The 18,075-nt window shown below is 38.3% G+C and overlaps 1 protein-coding gene across 3 annotated transcripts in view; it reads left to right on the top strand.

Moving 5' to 3' along the window:
* The window catches only part of CCDC171 (coiled-coil domain containing 171), a 210,964-nt gene that overhangs the window by 130,409 nt on the left and 62,480 nt on the right, over positions 1–18,075 (top strand). For all 3 annotated transcript variants that reach the window (XM_063129238.1, XM_063129237.1, XM_063129239.1), the window contains one exon: positions 4,247–4,378. In XM_063129238.1, the coding sequence (XP_062985308.1) occupies positions 4,247–4,378 (132 nt within the window). The remainder of the gene's footprint in view (positions 1–4,246; positions 4,379–18,075) is intronic.

Raw genomic sequence — 18,075 nt, 5'->3', positions numbered from 1 at the left:
CGCATGTGGAAATTGTCCTTGGATAGGATGTCAAATAGAAATTAATTGTTCATTACAAGCCAGCCTTTTTTATCCCTTCTGCTTGTCACCCTGAAGACTTTCATCTTAGATTCCCACAGGAAAGTGTGTGTCCATTTCCAGAATGTAGAAAGTAGGTACAAATAAGTTTGCATAGGTCTTTAGTCTTGAGGTTTCGTCTGGATCACCACTTCTAAGTATATTCCCAGATATCCCTTTCCTTACCTTATATGGGCACCTCAATTTATTGTTGTTCCCCTCCTTCTTTTCAGATTTCCAAATTATTTTCATATTTTTTTTTCTTCCTGAAAACATTCATTCATATTTGGTTAATTTGAACTTAGTTCATTTCTCTCTCAAATTTCATTTAGGCAAATGACTGTTGTGGGGTGGAGTGTAACTAGGGCCACCAGCAAGGGCCTAATTTACAGAAGGTCCTTGTTGCAGGGGTGGACTTTTCTCCTCCCAAAAGTCTTGGGACCGTGCACTTACTTGCACCTGGTTAAAGCTACAGTGGTAAATCAACACTGGAAAAATGTTGTGTTGATAATAGGTGACATAGCACAACTTCAAATCCTTCAGGGCTGGGCTATAGTACTTCAAACTGCAGGGGGGCTCACAATGGAATGCTTCTTCATACTATTATTTTTAATCCCTTCATATGGAAAGCTGGTAAAACAGGAAGAAGGCCTGGTTAGAATTCTTCTCATTGACATACTGGTTTTATTGTAGAGGGTTTTTTATTTTATATATTCAGTCATATGAGCCCAAACCTGCAATCTGAAGTGGCATGGTGCAAAGACAGATTTGCTATCACAGTGGGAACTAGGCCAAAGTGAACTCAGTAGGGCCATTCCGGAAAAATGACATCTGTAAGTGAAGCGTTTCTGTTCCCCTCACTCTCTGTACATTTTGAGTTGAATACATACCTTGGCAAATTATCAGAAAGAAACCAGTGTTTGCTTGTTGTTAAAATAGCTAAGCAAAACATTATTCATGCATACTTTGAATGGGAAAAATACAGCCCTTCTTATCTGAAATAATTAAAAACATTAAAACATGTGCTTGGGACTTATGGTATCCAGAGGTTTATATCTAAGGAACAATCACATTCCTTTCTGATGATGATCTACTCTTACATTTACTGCATTTTAAAGATACACATGTTGTTTGCTTTATTATTGTCCAGCTTATGTTAGACTCTGGTGGTAAAGAACAGAACCAGACAGGGATGGGGTTAAAGGACCTGCTGCTGTCAATGTTATACCTACATAGCATATACATTGTTTTCCTCCCACTCTCTCGCCTCCCCCACCACTCCCTGTGCTCCCTCCCTCCCCTCCCCTCCCTCCTCAGTATTAGCAATCTGCTTTGGTACTTTGACATCAGGGATTTCCCTGGTGAATTTTGTCACAGAAAAAAGAGAATCATCAATATCGCAGTTAAACTTGACTTTCAAAGCTAATAGTATCTCATTTGGGGGCTCAAATTTAATAAATTTTCTTTGATTCTGGGTGCGTTTTTAAACATCAAACAATGAATTGGCCAGGGTGCAGTAAAATATTTAGATCTATTGACTATGGTTCAGAAGGGTAGAAGGCAAAACACTGGTGGTTTGATGTTGATAAATTCTTAGTACCTTAATCCACATTAATGTTTTCTTTTATCTGTGTGCATATTGGGTACAATGAAAAAACTGAAAAGTTAGCATATATAAACCTTAACAAATCAAGTGAAATATATATTACTATAGATATCGTGAAAATAACATGTTTGCATTACGTTAGGCAAGATTAATATCTGAACAAAATTACACATGCTGACAGAAGACCCTGGAGACTGTGTTTGTTCCACTGGACTCTCTATCCTGAACTTCGAACAGTAAGGGTAGAAATGTGTGGAAGACCTATGCCGTTATAAAAATTGCATTATAGGGCATATGTTTGGCAGCCACAGGTATTGACAGAAATTCTTTAGGTCAGCCAGGGAAATGTAAGGCTCCCTATTCCCATAGACTATAGAACATAATATGTGTGTGTGTACACACAACCCAGTAAATCTGTAAAATCCCACCTAACACTTGCACATCATATTTACAGAATGTGTGTGTATGTGTGTAAGAGTGAACATGGACAAATATTAAAAGTAATAAAATGAATTATTTTTAAAACATTTACAGGATTTATGAGGAAAATATTTAGGACCATAATCCACAATATGGAAGGCTATTCTTAAAATATGATTACTTGTAACAGGAACAAAGAAATATCAACTAAGATTTAAAATTAGTCTAAATTGGATTTCAGAACATGATTTTATCATGGTAACTTTTATGTAGAGTGTTCTAACTGTTCATTGGTAAGTACCTCAGTGTGTATAGATAAATAGTGCTGTTAAAAGGTCCAGAACTAATAAGTATGTGTTGTGTATGCCATTGGGCTCATTTTTTTTCTGTTCCCACTATGAAGTTAAAAATTTAGTAGAAAAATAATTTGTTACAGGGAAATAATTTTAATTTCAAAGATACTATATTAACATACATCAGAAATTGGAGACACAAGGTTATACTGTCCAATTTAATTGCTGGATTTTTTTTTATAATATAAAATAATATTATAAAAATATGTAGTAATCTAGGGTAAAAGTAGGAATAGAGGTAAATAGTATTCATATTTGAAATTCTATGATGTATGTCAGGACCTTTTGCTTGTACTTACTGAAATTACAGTGTAATCCTATGTTTATTTGCTTGGAAGTAAGTCCCACTGACTGTGTTTGGATGTAATTTTAAACCACGGCCTGTCATGATAGGAACTGACCAAGGTAAGCCTTGGGCACTCATCCTCCCCACTTCTCTATCCTCCTCCAGTGCCTGAGAGGATAAGTTCAGAAACTTTTGCTTCCAGTTTTGATTAACTACAAGTTGTCATTTGTCCAAACCCAACAAACCCTTGTAAATCTTAATTATGCTTTATTTGAAACAAGCCAATTTCAAACCATGGGTTATGAAGCTGGCTTGTTTCAGCAAAAAGCATAGTTCAGATTAATCCCAGTTTAGGGTTCAGACGTTAAAATAAACTGTGGTTAATTAAACATAGAAGCAAACATTTCTAATCCAGAGGAGGATGGGAGAATGTGTGATCTCAAAGTTTGCTTATACTTGTTTCTGTCACAATCAGCTATGTTTTATCATGAAGTCCAATAGCAACCAGTGTGTCTAATGGGGCTTACTCCTAGGTAAGTATTACTAAGACTATACTTTGTTTTGATGTGAAACTAATATGGACATGGAAACTAGTGGTAAAAAAAAAAATCTTTACAAATGTTGTTATACTTTGAATTTTTACTGAACACATAATGAGTGAAGGTATTTCTCACCTTGACAGAAGGTGGCAGTACAATACCAACTGCATAAGATTATATTTGTCTATATAAGTGTATCGATATCTCTCATTTACAATGCTGAGCATTTTGTTGTTGTTTCTTTAAACTCTGCATTTTGGAATACTTTAAATCCAAACTACCCGGACATTGGCAAATAATACTGATTTCCTTCAGAGCTACTTATTTGTCCAGGAAGTCTACTATTAAGTTAGTTAATCTTTGGAACCAGTCTTTTTCTAGGCACCTGTAATACTTCTAATACACTGCTCAACAAACTGAAGTTTTTTAAAAAACAGTCCCATTGTCAAAGATAGCTTTGTGGCCTAATTTACTATTTAAAACAAAACAAAATTAAGGCCTTTCTTTGATAAGGCTTTAAGATAAGAGCTTTGTGAGAAGGTCAAAGCTATCACTTTTTAAAATGGTTTTGCATGGTGTGTGTGCCATTTTAGGGTAAATGGCAATATTTCATTTAATAAAACAGGCAATTATTGTATCCATAATGTGCTTGCTGTGTGCACTTTAATTTCTTTCGCCTCAAATTGTAAACTGTGTGTTTGTTTGTGGAATTTTGTGCACCAGTTGGACACGAAGCCTTTAGTGACTTTCCTTCCCATCTCATTTCAGTCTAGAGAGGAAGATGCTTTTTCTTCTTAACATTCTCTCCCAGCACTCTGAATTAGAGATTTATTTGCAACGAAAAATCAATTAGTCCTAAATTTATTCATGGATTTCAGGTCCAGCGATCAATGCAAGTCCACTCAGTGGACTCAAGGGGACCCACTTCATCCCAGTTAATGTGTCTGAAGGGGAATTACCATTGATACTGTTTTTTCCCTTTTAGGTCAGAGATCAGATCTCGCTGTCACGGACTGCGGCAACCAGGAATGACTTCACCCTGCAGCTACCTAAGCTGCACCTGGAGACCTTTGCAATGGAAGGGCTGAAGGGCGGGCCAGAGGTTGTAGCATTCCAGGTTAGATTCTTAAATTACCTTTCTTTACAACCAAAACGTTCAAAAAGCACAACAAGTGCTAGAAATGAAAGCTTCAATAACGTTGTGGCCAGTAATTTTGAAAATGAGTTTTCTCACTTGTGCTTGAATGAAATAATAGTATTAGAATAACACTTTGATATATTCTAAGTGGAGTATTAAGGAAATGGAGAAAAGACCAAGCAAAGAAAAATATGCCTAACATACCTAAAAAGCAATGTGGTCACAAGGAAGAAAACGTGTCCTCCCCTTTTCTTTCTTAAGTTGGGGTTAGTACAGAATTTATGTCTTCCCATACTATTTTCAAACGGGGGAAAAATTATAACAAAGACATGCTCCCTAGATCAATATATCGGGATGTCATCAGCATTGGGTGGTACAGGAGAAATGGACCAAGAGTGGGGTGCAGCAGTGTTGCTTATTTTCACACCAGCTGGAGTTGTTCAAATGCTGGAAAAAAGACTCTAGGGTTATTGATCTTTTTCGCCGCTTTGCGACTGACACCTTCTGGCACTGACTGATGACAGAGTACTCTGACAAGTGGAATGGACAATGAATATAGTTGTCAGGGAATCTACATCAGAAAACAGCCCTCTTACATTTGAGTGAAAGCCCCTACTTATCTTTCTATTCAATTTGAATGATCCAAATGTTTTTGTGGAAGGATCCATTCTTTTACAGACACAGTAGTTGCCCTTACTAAAAGCCCAGTTATTAAAGCTCTGGTCTTGGGTATGTGCACTACTCCCTGCACTAACTAAAGTGATTGTGGTAGGGAAACCAGAGTGAAAAAATGTTCCTATAGAAAGCAGGGTGATGAGGATGGTTGGGACATTGCTATGGAGAATAAGGGGCCATTGCCTGGATACGGAAACATAAAGACGTGTCTTGGAACTGGATATGGCATTGGTTTAGGACCAAACTAGATGTGACATCCGGATGTCTATGATAAGATGTCATGTGTTTAAACAACAACAACAATAACACATGCTAAAAATAGCTCTGGGGAGCAGGGATTGTTGGCATGAGGAGAAAGGGTGACTCTCCTGTTTAGACAGCACTGAAACACCTAAAATTGCAATCCTTCCTTTGGGCACTTCTAACATTTTTTTCCAAATACTGCTAGAATCACGGATCTCCTAACATTACATCTAGTTTGGCCATTATTTTTCTGAGGGAGGAGGGTTCTGGAATGTGTTCAGTTGTATACACAATGCTCTACTATTAGGTCCCCTTTTCACTACCAGACTGGTTGGAACCATGAGCATTTATTGATTTCCAACAGCCAATCTAATAGTTCATAGCCCCGGAGTGAATCATATGGCCACATTGTATGCTAAGTGAGAAGTATAACATTTATTTCTGAGATGACAGAAAATGTTTCGGCCCTGTCATCCTGGGATTATCCAGATGTCTATTTCCCATAGTCTTAAAAACAGGAACAAGTAACCTAATCCTAAATTATTTGAAAGTAATTTAAACTGATTTCATTGGGCCTTAGTCTCAAGTGTGCATATGATTGATATCAAAATTGTGCAGACTGAAGGGTAGCCATTATTTAAATGTTGTACACATGTATTTTGTTGCATAATTTCTGCATATTGTGCATGTATTTTCTCCTCCATAATATATAATTATTCAATGTGCCTTTGTTTTTGTGTCCCTTAATTCATGGCAAAAATCTTTTTCAGAATTAAAAAACCCCCAAGAGTTAATAAATATTATCTATCAATGTTTTCATGTTTAGAAATTTAAAAAATCTCATTATTCAGATGGTTTATTTATTTATTTATAAATTAGATTCATCTGAAAGGATTAGGAACAAAAATAAGAAATATCCATTAGAAATAAAAGTATCCCTGCTGCTGAAAGGGTCATAATCCAGTTAAACCTAGAGATGTGAAGTCCTGGGAAAAAACCTGGAACAATTCAGGAAAAAAAATCCCCCTCCCCATTTTTCTGCAAAGCCTTTTTTGGGGGTTTTGAAAAATTGGAAAAATGGGGGAAATGGATTATGGATTTTTTTTATTTTAGCATGATGAATAAAATATTTAAGACAAGGTGTTCATATATTTACTTCGCCAAATGATTTCTAAAAATGATGAACAGTATCAGATTATTACAATATCTATTCACTGAGGACAAGCAAGTCGCAGGTTGCAAACTGAGACTACAACTCTAAAATGCAAGAGCAAGAAGCATTTCTGCCTCTAGGGGGCACTGCCATTGAAGCAGAAACTGAAACTGATAGTGATAGCTGTAGCTCAGAAAATAAGTCTGATTAAATTTAATGCATATTCATTGAAACTTAGTCCCCCCTTTTCCTCAGTTCTTTTTATGGTAATAGGTGCTTTATGACTGCTTGACACTGTGGAGGACTAGCAGAGACATTAATATTTTTCTTTGTTACTTATGTTGATGGTTTCTTCGGGGGGGGGGTTAAATTGTTTTTTGCCTGCTCCTCATAAACTGGCAAAAACAGAGAGGTTTCTTACAGTTCAGGTTTTCCTTACTGTTTAGGAGCTTGTAGCTCCATTTGTTACACATACACAAAAGTAAAAATTTAAAACAGTAAATTCAATTTGTAATAATTGTTTGAATACACTGTACTTTTAATATACCAAATGTGATAATTTTATGCTAAACCAACTTGTACATAATTACATTTTATGTTTCTAAAGTAACGAAGTGACTTTAAATCTGTAAAAAGTGTTAATATTGCATTTTATTTATTTATTTATTTGGAAATTTTCGTGTTTTTCTCTGGAAAAAACAGGGAAAAACTTTTTTCCCATGGCTTCAATATTTCCAAAAATTTTGCATCTCTAGTTAAACCTGATAAAGGGCATTTTTATTTGATTGTTCTTTATGCCTGTTACCTCTCCATCAACACAGACATGCACACACTTTAACTGTTTCCCAACTTTGCTTCATCTTAAAGTTTTAGTACTGGTCTGTGACAAGGTTGTACTAGTACCTGAATTACGAACCATTGCATGGTGCAACATTTTTCAGATGGTCAATGGCTTGTGTATCACTGAACTTGATTCTATATAGTTCTCAACATTCTAGTCTCAGTGTTTTATCATTCTGTAGTGAAGGAGTGGTGAACCAGCAGCCCTGCAGATACTGTCGGGCTCCAACTCTTATCAGCCCCACCCAGTAGACAGGCATGATAGAAATTGTTCTCCAATGACATCTGGAGGGCATCAGATCCCCTACTCCTGCTATAATGTGACCAAGAAATCAGGGCAGGATTATGCAAACAGGAACAGATTTCATTCTGAGTGGCTGGAGCCACCAAGGATAGGGAGCACTTTTAGCCCCCACTCAGTGAGCCCTCTGACTGCACTCTTTTACCTATGGATCACACCAGCCTCTCCCCTTAGGGAATGTGTAAAATGAGTTGATATGTGGGGTGGTATTGAGTTACATTGGGGAAAGGATCCAGCATACCAGAATTGAAGGGGCTTCAACTTATATAAACATTAAGTTTTATTGTTGTATGTCTTGTAGAGCTTCTTCTTCATATAATGTTTATTTTTAAGACCATGATTTAATTGACATATTACATTTGTTTTGCTAATTTATTCTGTTAAAGTGTATCAAAATCAACTAAGGAGCACATCTTTCTGTCCTCAACTACCTGGACACTGAATTATTGGTACTCCTGTTCTATGGAAGCAGAACCGTGTACGGCCTTTTGAAGTTCCATAACTGGCCCTAGTAGTTATCCAACTGAAGAAAGTCCAACTGAATTCAGTAAGGGCTCCCTCCCAAATACATGTGGATAAGATTAGAGCCTAAACCTTGCTTGTTGCTGCTGGAGGAAACAGGCCAACAATTGTGACAATTGTAACGTGCTTTGGATGAGAGAGGGCTTGCAGTGTTATCAGAGTCATTCAACAATGCTAAGAATATTGCCATTTAAGAATGGTTAGGGAACTTGATATCGCACTGCACAAGAAAAGAGCTGCCACGTGGGATGATTGAGGTTGTCACCTAACAGATCCAGCAAGTGAACAGAATACTAATAAATGGCATAATTAGTACTCATTTATTTTGACATTATTTGTCAAAAACAAATGCAAAGAGTTTTGCAGACATCAAGTTCCGGAAGTGGTTTATAATACAAATTTGATCCACAGTATATGATCAGGTCTGACCAGTATAAAGCCTGCATTATGTTCTTTATTTGCAGCCTTTTAGGGGTAGGGGGAGTAAAAATCCGTTATCAGTGACTCTTTCAGACCTCTTTGTGGGAATATTTGTCGCTCCATAAGCCCATCGATACTCGTGGAGGGGGTGGGCAGATGGCAGGAAGATCCCTCTATTATATTCTGCTCTTCCTTGTCTTCCAGGAGTCAGTTGCACATGTGAAGATTACACCTGGTTAATCACAACCAGTTTAGAGCCCATCAGTTTATATACGCAATGTTTTTGCCCCAGCAGACATTACTCTATACTCACTTACACTAAACTTTGGCAACAAAACTACAAATGGGGCCAATGATAAGTAAGCATACAGCACTGAACATTGGGGTAAAGCACCCTAACTTTACATATAGAGATTTAAACTGGCAGTGACTAGGAAAGAGATTTTAGGGCTGAGATAGTTCAATAAATTCATCCGCTCAATGTGCAGTGGTAGAAAAAACTGCAAATTCCATGCTAGATATTATTTGGAAAGGGATTAAAAATATCCTACTGTCTTTTGGTGTGGCCATGTTTGGAATTCTGAGTTCAGTTCTAGTCATCCATCTTGAAAAGGGTAATATAGAGTTGGAAAATGTGTAGAAATGGTCATCTTCCCTACAAGGAAGGAATACCTTTCCTATGAGGAAACACTTGACTTTTTTGTTTATACTTTCGGTAGAGGATGACTTAAGGGGAGACATGATAGAGCTGCCATAAAATTATAGTGTGGAACTGTGGCTCAGTTACTCTCCTGCCTCCTATCCCTTCTGAGGGGGTGAGGCTTCAGGGGAGCTTTGGGGGCAGGATCTCACCTGAGGCCCTATGAGCCAGATGGCCTAGCCTGGTGGACTAAATTTGGCCTGAGTTTCTGCATCCCTGACCTGTGGGGTTCAGAGAGAGGAGAAAGAGTGAACTATGGACTGGAGAGGAGAAAGGGAGGATGGAAAAAAGAAGGATTTACAATGACCTATGGTAGTGCAAAGAGGGAACAGAGAATGTGCTATAGGACACAGAAGGGGACAGTTATAACACAATGCTTGATAAACATAGCAATGTGACTCTTCTTAAAATATAAAAGAAGCCTTTGCAGTGATTTGAGTTGTGCATCTCTAAAGTTTAAAAAAGCCATTGCTTATATATTTAGGGTGAATTTTAACCAACATTATGGACAACTTCTCTTTAAAACATTTGATGCTACAAAGGCAACGATATTGCTTGAAAATGAGGTTGACAGGAAGAACAAAAGCTTCAGAATCCACTGAGCCCGACATTCGTGTTTAATAGAATGTTTGAGGAGTGTTAGGGCATTTCCTAGTCCCTTAATCTTGACTAATTTAAAAGATCTGTATGCCACTTTTTCAGGTGTAGAGCAAAATTGTTTACAAGAACAAAATGTGCAATCATAAAACAACCTGAAATAAAAAGTAGAAAGTAAAACAAACTACAAATGTAGAATAGCCACAGAGGGAGAGAAAAAACACCAGTGCTTGAAAGATTTTGTAATCCTTCCAGAAACCTAGAAAATATCTTCGCCTTTACTAAATTCTTCAGGAAGGTTTGTTTGTTTATTTATTTATTTATTTATTGCATTTTTATACCGCCCAATAGCCGAAGCTCTGGAGTTTTGGGATCACAGCCATAAAAGGCCTGCTTCTAGTTGTCACCATCCTAACTATCATAAAAATAGGATGACAAACGGTACAACCACATAGCAAAGCAACCACAGAGTAAAATTGTTCTCAATTTGGTGAGAAAATGTTACAAATATTGCTGACTTAAGGTCACTTCTGATGTATTTGCTATCAGTAATTGCTAAGCATCACTTCTGACGCAATTCCTTTGGCTTCCTGTTTATTATTTTTAAATGGATCATGTTAGTGTTTACATGCAGAAACATTTTGACCTGTTCAGATATAATGGAAAACCATAGTTTTCCACTATGTGGATAAGGCTTGGGCTAGGACACTCCTCCCTCCCTCTCTTTGTCTTTTGTGCGCTAGAGAAGAGAAGCTTTCGTTTCCAATTTTAAATAAACTGTAATTCACAGCTAGATTCAAACTTGTGGAACCACAATCTCTTTAGAGTCTAGTTAGTGAGAACAGATCATGTCTATTTCACTAAGTTGAAACAAACCACAGTTCCTTTGGTTTGTACTTAATGGGGAATTGTATTTAATACCAGAAGCAGAAGCTTCTGATCGTCTCGTAGCCATGAAAGAGGAAGGAGGCTTGGTCACCACAGCTTTATATATGTAGTAAGAAACCATGGTTTTCAAGTAGATCTGAACCAGGTCTATGTGGGTGATAGGCTGATGATAAAACTCTTAGTCTGGGGTGACATAATTTATGTGTGCACTTTAGTCTTCCTGCTTCAAGGTTACTTGGGGGCAATTCATTTTGTAGGCCATTAGCATGGTTTGGTATAACAAAATAAAATAAAAACCCTGCCTGCAGACAATAATATTTGTAACTTTTTAAAAATTAGTTTTATTTTGTGTGTTTTCTGTTTTCTGTGTTCTGTTTCACAAACGGCTAGATATCTGCCAGGGGATGTTAGCTTCCAGGATGTAAATTTGAAGGAATTGTGAGAGGAATACAGAGACAGAAAAGGTGAATTCTCACCAATGATACTCCAGAAGTTGTAGTTGGATTCATGCAGGGGTAGACAGGCTACATATAAATTATCTACAATTTACAGTTGTTGTACCACTCTGACATTCTTTTGTTTGAAAACTGCTATACAAATGTAAGAAGAGTGTTATTAGTTTTATAGTAGCAGAGTAGAGTGTTGACATTGCTTCTGAGTGATAGAATATAGTCATTATAAATTTATAAAGGGCTTATGTCCTCCATTTATTTTATGTAAATTATGCATCCATGTATGATGTAGTCATGGCTTATCATATCGTATTGTACACAGAGGCAAAAGCCTGCTCTTCTAATCAATTGGACAAAGATAAATGTAACTTTAAATGTTAGGTTCCTACTACATTTTCTGCTTCTTTCAATAGCACTAGTAGTTCTGTGAAAATAAGCATTCAAGCCCCAAGGGAAAATATCTATCTACAAATACTAAGATAATTATGTTGTTTCTTGTCTGTTCAGAACATTGTGGCAAGTATTGCATCTTAGAAAAATGTACTGTAGAATACTATTCAAGGCAAAGATAAGTGCTTTTTCCAGGTGGTAGCACTCCTCATTATTTTCTATTCAAACTGTGATTCTGTACAGGCATGTAAAATACACACATTTTCATGATCAACACTGTAGCACAGTTAACTGGCTCATCTTAAAACTTTTAATACGATTCTTCTTGCTGAAAATACAAATACAGTGTTGTCAGGCACCAGGATGCTCATGCACACAGTTAGTTCAGAACTGAATTACAGCCGGTTTAGAGTGTAACACCCAGGTTGTTAAATGGGACTCTCCACTCAGAGCATGTTACTCCAGGGTTGATAGGTACGCATAGACTCCCAGTCTGCTTTCAGGAATAAAAATAGGTATTTACCTATAAAGTCCTGAATGGCATTGAAGCACCATCCTCTCCCATGTGAATTTGCCTCTTTACTGAGGTCTTCATTAGATTCCATGCTTCAGATGCTTCTGCTATCACAAGTTAGATGCATAGTGACTAGGAATATATGAGAATTTTGTTTTTTATTCGCAAAAGATGCAAGCATGCCTGATTCAAAGTTCCGAGTGTGAACCAAAAATATTTGTAAATTGTCAAACATGTGCTCACATTCAGCTCATACCTGGTCTCCAGTTCGATTTACACAAATTTCTAATCTGCGCAAATTCCCTCAGTAGACCCAATCAGCCCCACTTTAGTCTATGGAGGAGATTTGTGCAAATTTGTGGAGGTTGGCAAAAATCTCCCATTTGACTGCTGCTCGATTTGTGCAGATGATCTGTTCGTACAAAGCAAGCAGTGATGGCAAACAGGAATCAGGCATGAGATGAGCAGTGAGATAATATTTGGAGAATCCTAGAGATCTCAAACATATCTCATTCACCCATTCCTTCAGTGAACAGGGATAGATACTTCTCAGTGGTGACACCCAGATTATGAGATGCTTGTTTGCTTCCAACCCTCCTATTCTTTGGTCAGGTATTAAGAGAGGAAGGAGTGTTTAGCTGCTGTCTTTGAACATGGGGGGGGGGGCTTTCTTTCTTCTCCCCTCCTTGCATCCTCTCTGGCATTTTTCCAGGAGAAGGAGGAAAGCTGCACAGTGGTATGTGATTGTAATTCATGCATCACTACAATATGCTGGTGTATTTCCTCTGTGTGTGTGTGTGCACGTGCACTCATGCCCACACATTCCATGACATTTAAAAGTCTACACAGGGTAGCGGGCCATCCAGAGAATCTGACAGCAGAAGAGTGTTTATATTCAAACTTCACATGAGAGGCATCATGAACTGCAACAAAACTTTATTTGGAATGAGGGATATAAATTAAAAAGAAAAGAAGAACAAAGAAAACAGAGAGCACTAAATTGCCTACCCCAGCTCTAGGAGGAAGGAATGGAGAGAGATCTTGGTTTCAGTTTCTAATTTTTTAAAGTTCATTCCATCTTGTTTTTGGCATCTGCATGAAAAAATAGCATATCTTCATGTGCCTTTCTCTGAATGCATATATCTTTGTATGTATTTTTGTCTAACGTGTACATGTTTGGCAAGGAATTTCCCCTTACATAATGAGTTTTGTATATTTTCCCTCACTAGTACATTTCATGGGGCTAATGTAAATTGAACAATTAATGTGCAGACCAGTGGTACACACTCACCACATCAGGATTCTATCACCACATCCTTTGGAAGACATTATACATAATGGAGATTATGTATATTGGCTGAAGAATGTGAACAATTTCCTGTTCATGAACAGATTATAAATGTGCACAATAGCTGGTTGTTGTGCGCATTAATCATTCAACTCACATTAGCCCCAACATATACATTTGTGCACACTTTCCTCTAATATACACATTTTTATGTACATTTTTTTGTTTAACGAAGAGCATCGTAAAATTCTGAGGTGTGAATACTGCATTCTAGCTCACATATTGATTCAGGAAGTTTGAATTTTATAAATTCGTATCAAAATGTGAACTGAACAAAATCCTTCCTGTCCATGCTATTGGCTAACAATGATTGAGGACTTAAACCACCTCAGTCTTGCCATTGAGTTTAGTAAGGATGGAACCACTTGGGTTTGCCTTCTATCCGCACTTATAGAAGCCTACTTTTAAGAGTATCTTGCATCTTTTATGTAACTTTGTCATGAAAATAGCCTATTATTTCAGCAATCTGTCTTGATAATAGTTTTCTTTTGTTAGCCTTATAAATAGCTCTATTGCAACCTATTAATACCGAATTTTGTAATGTAATTGTCAGCTTTTGGGGGGAAAAGGATATCATTTGATGGGGTGCTTAGGTGAAGGCCTGGAGAAGGAAGGGTTATCTACAACTTGAGTGAGTTTATTATGGCTTAGTGATTTGCTGATTGATTTCATTTGCTGTCAGTTAAGGCTCTCTTAATGTCAAGTTTTTTTGCATAATGCATTGAAATAAAGACTGATGAAGTTCTTCAGAGTGATCCCGCTTACATAAACTGACCCTGATTTGCCCTGTTCTGCATGACAATTTAAGTGACAGCAGTTAAAGGAAAATATAGCAATGAATATGCAACTGTAGTATTAAGGAAAATGCAGTGTAAACGCTTCAGAATATAAAACTACGCATAAGAAACAGGCTAGTCTGCTAATTCCACAGCTCTTGTATATTGAGGAAATAGGGCATTGTTGTCTCCCAAGTGATGTACTAAATAAAAATTCAAAGGGAAAAAAGTTTAGAGGGAATTAAAAACTAACCTATATTCCTGACTTCTGCTAAATGTTTGCCCTGTTTGAGAGTGTAGATTTTGGAAGTATGTGAATTTCAAATCTATGAGGTCCTTTGAGATTTTCATTTGCTTTCATGCTCACATAGCGCATAAGTACGTGGCATGTGTTGTTTCTGGTTTACAGAATGGGTTGCTGGGCTAATGGAAATAAATTGCTGATGAGATCGAAGATTGAGGTCCCAGCACTATTTATTAGCAGTTTGCCGCATCTGTCTTTAGGCTGCATTTTTTTTTTTTGGTTACTTTAAGGGTTCAATGAAAAGCATGTATTAAGAATGTCACTAGTTTGATTGGAGTCTGTTCGTTTCACTTCACTTTCCCTTCTGCATCAATGCCAAAATACTACAAAGACTGGAAAAATTGGGAGAAGAATGATTTAAAGGGGGTAATTAAAAGGATGGCTGTTTACTAAAATAGGACCTGCTGACCTTATACCTTGGCCTTGGGATTTTCTTTGGGTGACTGTAGTAGTATGCCTTAAGAGTCATGTGCTTTCTCTCATGTGTGTACAAGGTACTGAGTGAAATGGGAAATCCTGCATTTTTTGGAATGCAGGGATTTCCTGACTCTGGGAGATAAAAGTCAAGGGATCAATATGGATTTCTTGATTCACCAAGAGAGTTCTACCTGTAGTAAGGGGAGAGGGATGGGAGCCCACAGCCCATTCACTCACATTCCAAACAGAAACAGTGGCTAAGTAATGTCTGGACATGCTTGTGTTGTTTGATGTTACATGAGAAAGATGCATCACCTGGATCAAATACTTATATCAAGTACCTATTGAACTGGCAAACATTCTACTGAGAATCCAAGTTTCTGTACTAACTCTCCTGGGAACAGTGTTTGGGGATATCTTAGAAGATGTTTGACTAATCAACCCTATTCACTGAAGAGTTTGTCAAAACGTTAATTCATATCCTATTCAGAATTGGTTCCGCAAAAATAGTATTTAATAAACTTTTCCATACTCTGCCAAGGCAGCAGGGTAAAATGACCTGCTCCAGCTGGCACCATGATGGGAGAAGAGGTGGGGCAGGAATAGTGCAGCAAGACTTCCTAAAGCCTTAGCAGTAGCAGGAGGAAGGGCACCATTTGGGCTCTGCTTCAGGCAACGAAATGGCTTGAGCCAGCATGGAGTCTGCTGTGGTTATAACATAGGAAAGAACTTAAAAGAATAAAAAATGTCAAATACCACCACCCCAATAGACAAGACATTTTCTAAAACTAGTTTGAAGTGTCATGTGTGTGTGCATGCAAACGCATGTACGTATTTGAGTGTTCGAGGAAACAGTAAGCTTTTAGAAGCTGTTAAGCCTTTATCATACTTTTCAAACTGATGTTTTAGTAAAACCTCAAATCATAGGAGTTACATTTCTATTCTTTTCCCCTCTACTTAAAACGTGTTGTCATAGTGGGGCAGAATGTTTTGAAATTCACTTTTTATTGAATATATTGCTTATTTTGTCAAAGCCAAAGTGTTTTCACATTTTTAGCCAGCAACCCAAATTTCTTTAGCAGAACACTGTGATCTTCTAAATGCTATCATTCCTCATCAAGTAAAGTTGAACAGAATGGAGGTGAGGTAGGTAAGTAATATAGTCTGGGATGTTGTTAACCTATATTGCAGTTTAGGGAACAATTTCCAAGACCATTAGAACTATGTGCAGGGCTGTCTGTCTATCCTACTTAAAATTTGTATATTGTTATCAGCAAAGAAAATCACAGGGACTCAGTCCAGACACAATCCCCATTAATGACTTGCACTGACCTTCGTTTAGTACTCAAACCATTGCTTGAACTTCCAAATCTACAGGTAAATCATGGTTTAGAACGGCTTATCTGCCTTCTTTTCATTTCCCCCCTTTTCTCTCCAGTTTCTAGTCCAACCCTTAGGTTGAATGGACTATAACTGTTATTATTCATGGTCTGGTAACCTACTAATGTCAGTGGGTTCAGAACAGAATAGCTAGATTACTAATCAGTTCTTGAACTAATCAATTTCTGAGCACAATTCAAAGTATTGGTTTTAAAGCAACTTACGGGTTGCATATCTAAAGTGGACCAACCCTTATTGGGCTCTAAGACCCACATTCCTTTGGGGGGGGGGAAGTGGTCAGAGGCTGCATACCCATGGCTGGAGATGGGCCTCAGCCAAAAGTGGGAAGGTCTCCCTTTCTCTCTCTCTTTATTTCTTTCTTCCCCCTTCATTTATCTGTCCATTCTCTCTTCCATCCATTCTCCTTCTCACACCCCTTTCCACGTATATTTAAATCTCCCTCTCTGCACTGGCTTGGCATGCCTGCCCCAGCTTTTCCCAGAGCCAATCAGCTGGCCAGGGGGGAAGTGCATGGTTTAAATGGGGGAAGGGGGATGCCAAACCAGTCAAAGAGATGATTGGGAGACTTGGGAGAGTGCAACAGAGGAGACGAATAAAGAACAGAAGGGGGTAGTAGAAATGGGAAAAGGCCAGCTGGCCCATTGGAAGACCAAGGAGCTGAAGCAGAGGAGAGGCTGCTAAAAAAGGGAGGTGAGATTTTTCCAGTACAGACAGCAGCAGTCAGGAAAAGGCAAGAGCAAGTGGACAGGAAAAGTCTTGCTCAGTTTCACAGCACACACTGCCAGTTCATGCTGACTGTACAACTAGTTATCTGCAGCTGCCACCACTCTCTTTGATCCTGCAGCTTTATTGCTCCATAGTCATTCATCCTAGTCCTGCAGCTACTTACCCCTCATTGTGGATGTTTATCCTGATCCTGCTGTTATTGCCCTTAGGCATTCATCTTGGTCCTGCAGCAACTTACTAGTATTGCTCCAGGGGCTTTTTGCCTTCTCCTGCAACTACGAACTATGCTCCCCCAAGGAGTGAGTCTAATCATGCAGCTACTGATTTGAACAATCTTGTGCCATAATTGGCATTAATGAAGTCTAAAGTTGCTGTATTTTCTGGTCACTTTGGCCCTTTCTACACCTAAGGATTATCCCAGGAAAATGGAGGGATCATCCCTGCCTGTACCCGGCCTGTGTATCATTTGTTCCCTGGGGAAAAAGGCAGGTGTAGAAACAGCCTTTGTTTATTTGGGATGAAAATATGAAAAAGAGATATGTCCCATCCCCCCCCCCGATGGAGGGGGCAGCCGCATCGCACTCACATTTAACATTGTGTGCAATTTTTGTTTCTTTTTAATTTTTATCAAGCATTTTGGGTTCATAGATACACCACTTCTGCAGAATGCAATGACAGTAGAGTCCTCTTCACACATTATTAGAGGTCTTAAACTCACCATGCAAGCAGGGACAGGGACACACCGAGTAGCTCCTCCCTCGATGTTACATTCACATAGCTCCACCCCGGCATCTGCAGAAATGCCTGCAGCAGAAGCCCTTTGCATGTGCATTTGTTGTCTTCCAGGCAATTTGGAAGAGCAATCACACAGGGCTTTGAATCACATAGAAGCCTAGGCAACATATAACTGTGTGAGCACAGGCCGCTGTGCTTCAAACTTTCACATCGTACACCTGGGGCACAGCTATGTGGTGCACAAGACGTTGTGGGTGGGGCTACTCGGTGCAGC

The sequence above is a fragment of the Elgaria multicarinata genome, chromosome 6 (genome assembly GCF_023053635.1).
Source record: "Elgaria multicarinata webbii isolate HBS135686 ecotype San Diego chromosome 6, rElgMul1.1.pri, whole genome shotgun sequence".
NCBI classification, from domain to species: Eukaryota; Metazoa; Chordata; class Lepidosauria; order Squamata; family Anguidae; genus Elgaria; species Elgaria multicarinata.
This window is presented reverse-complemented; position numbering and strand designations above follow the sequence as displayed.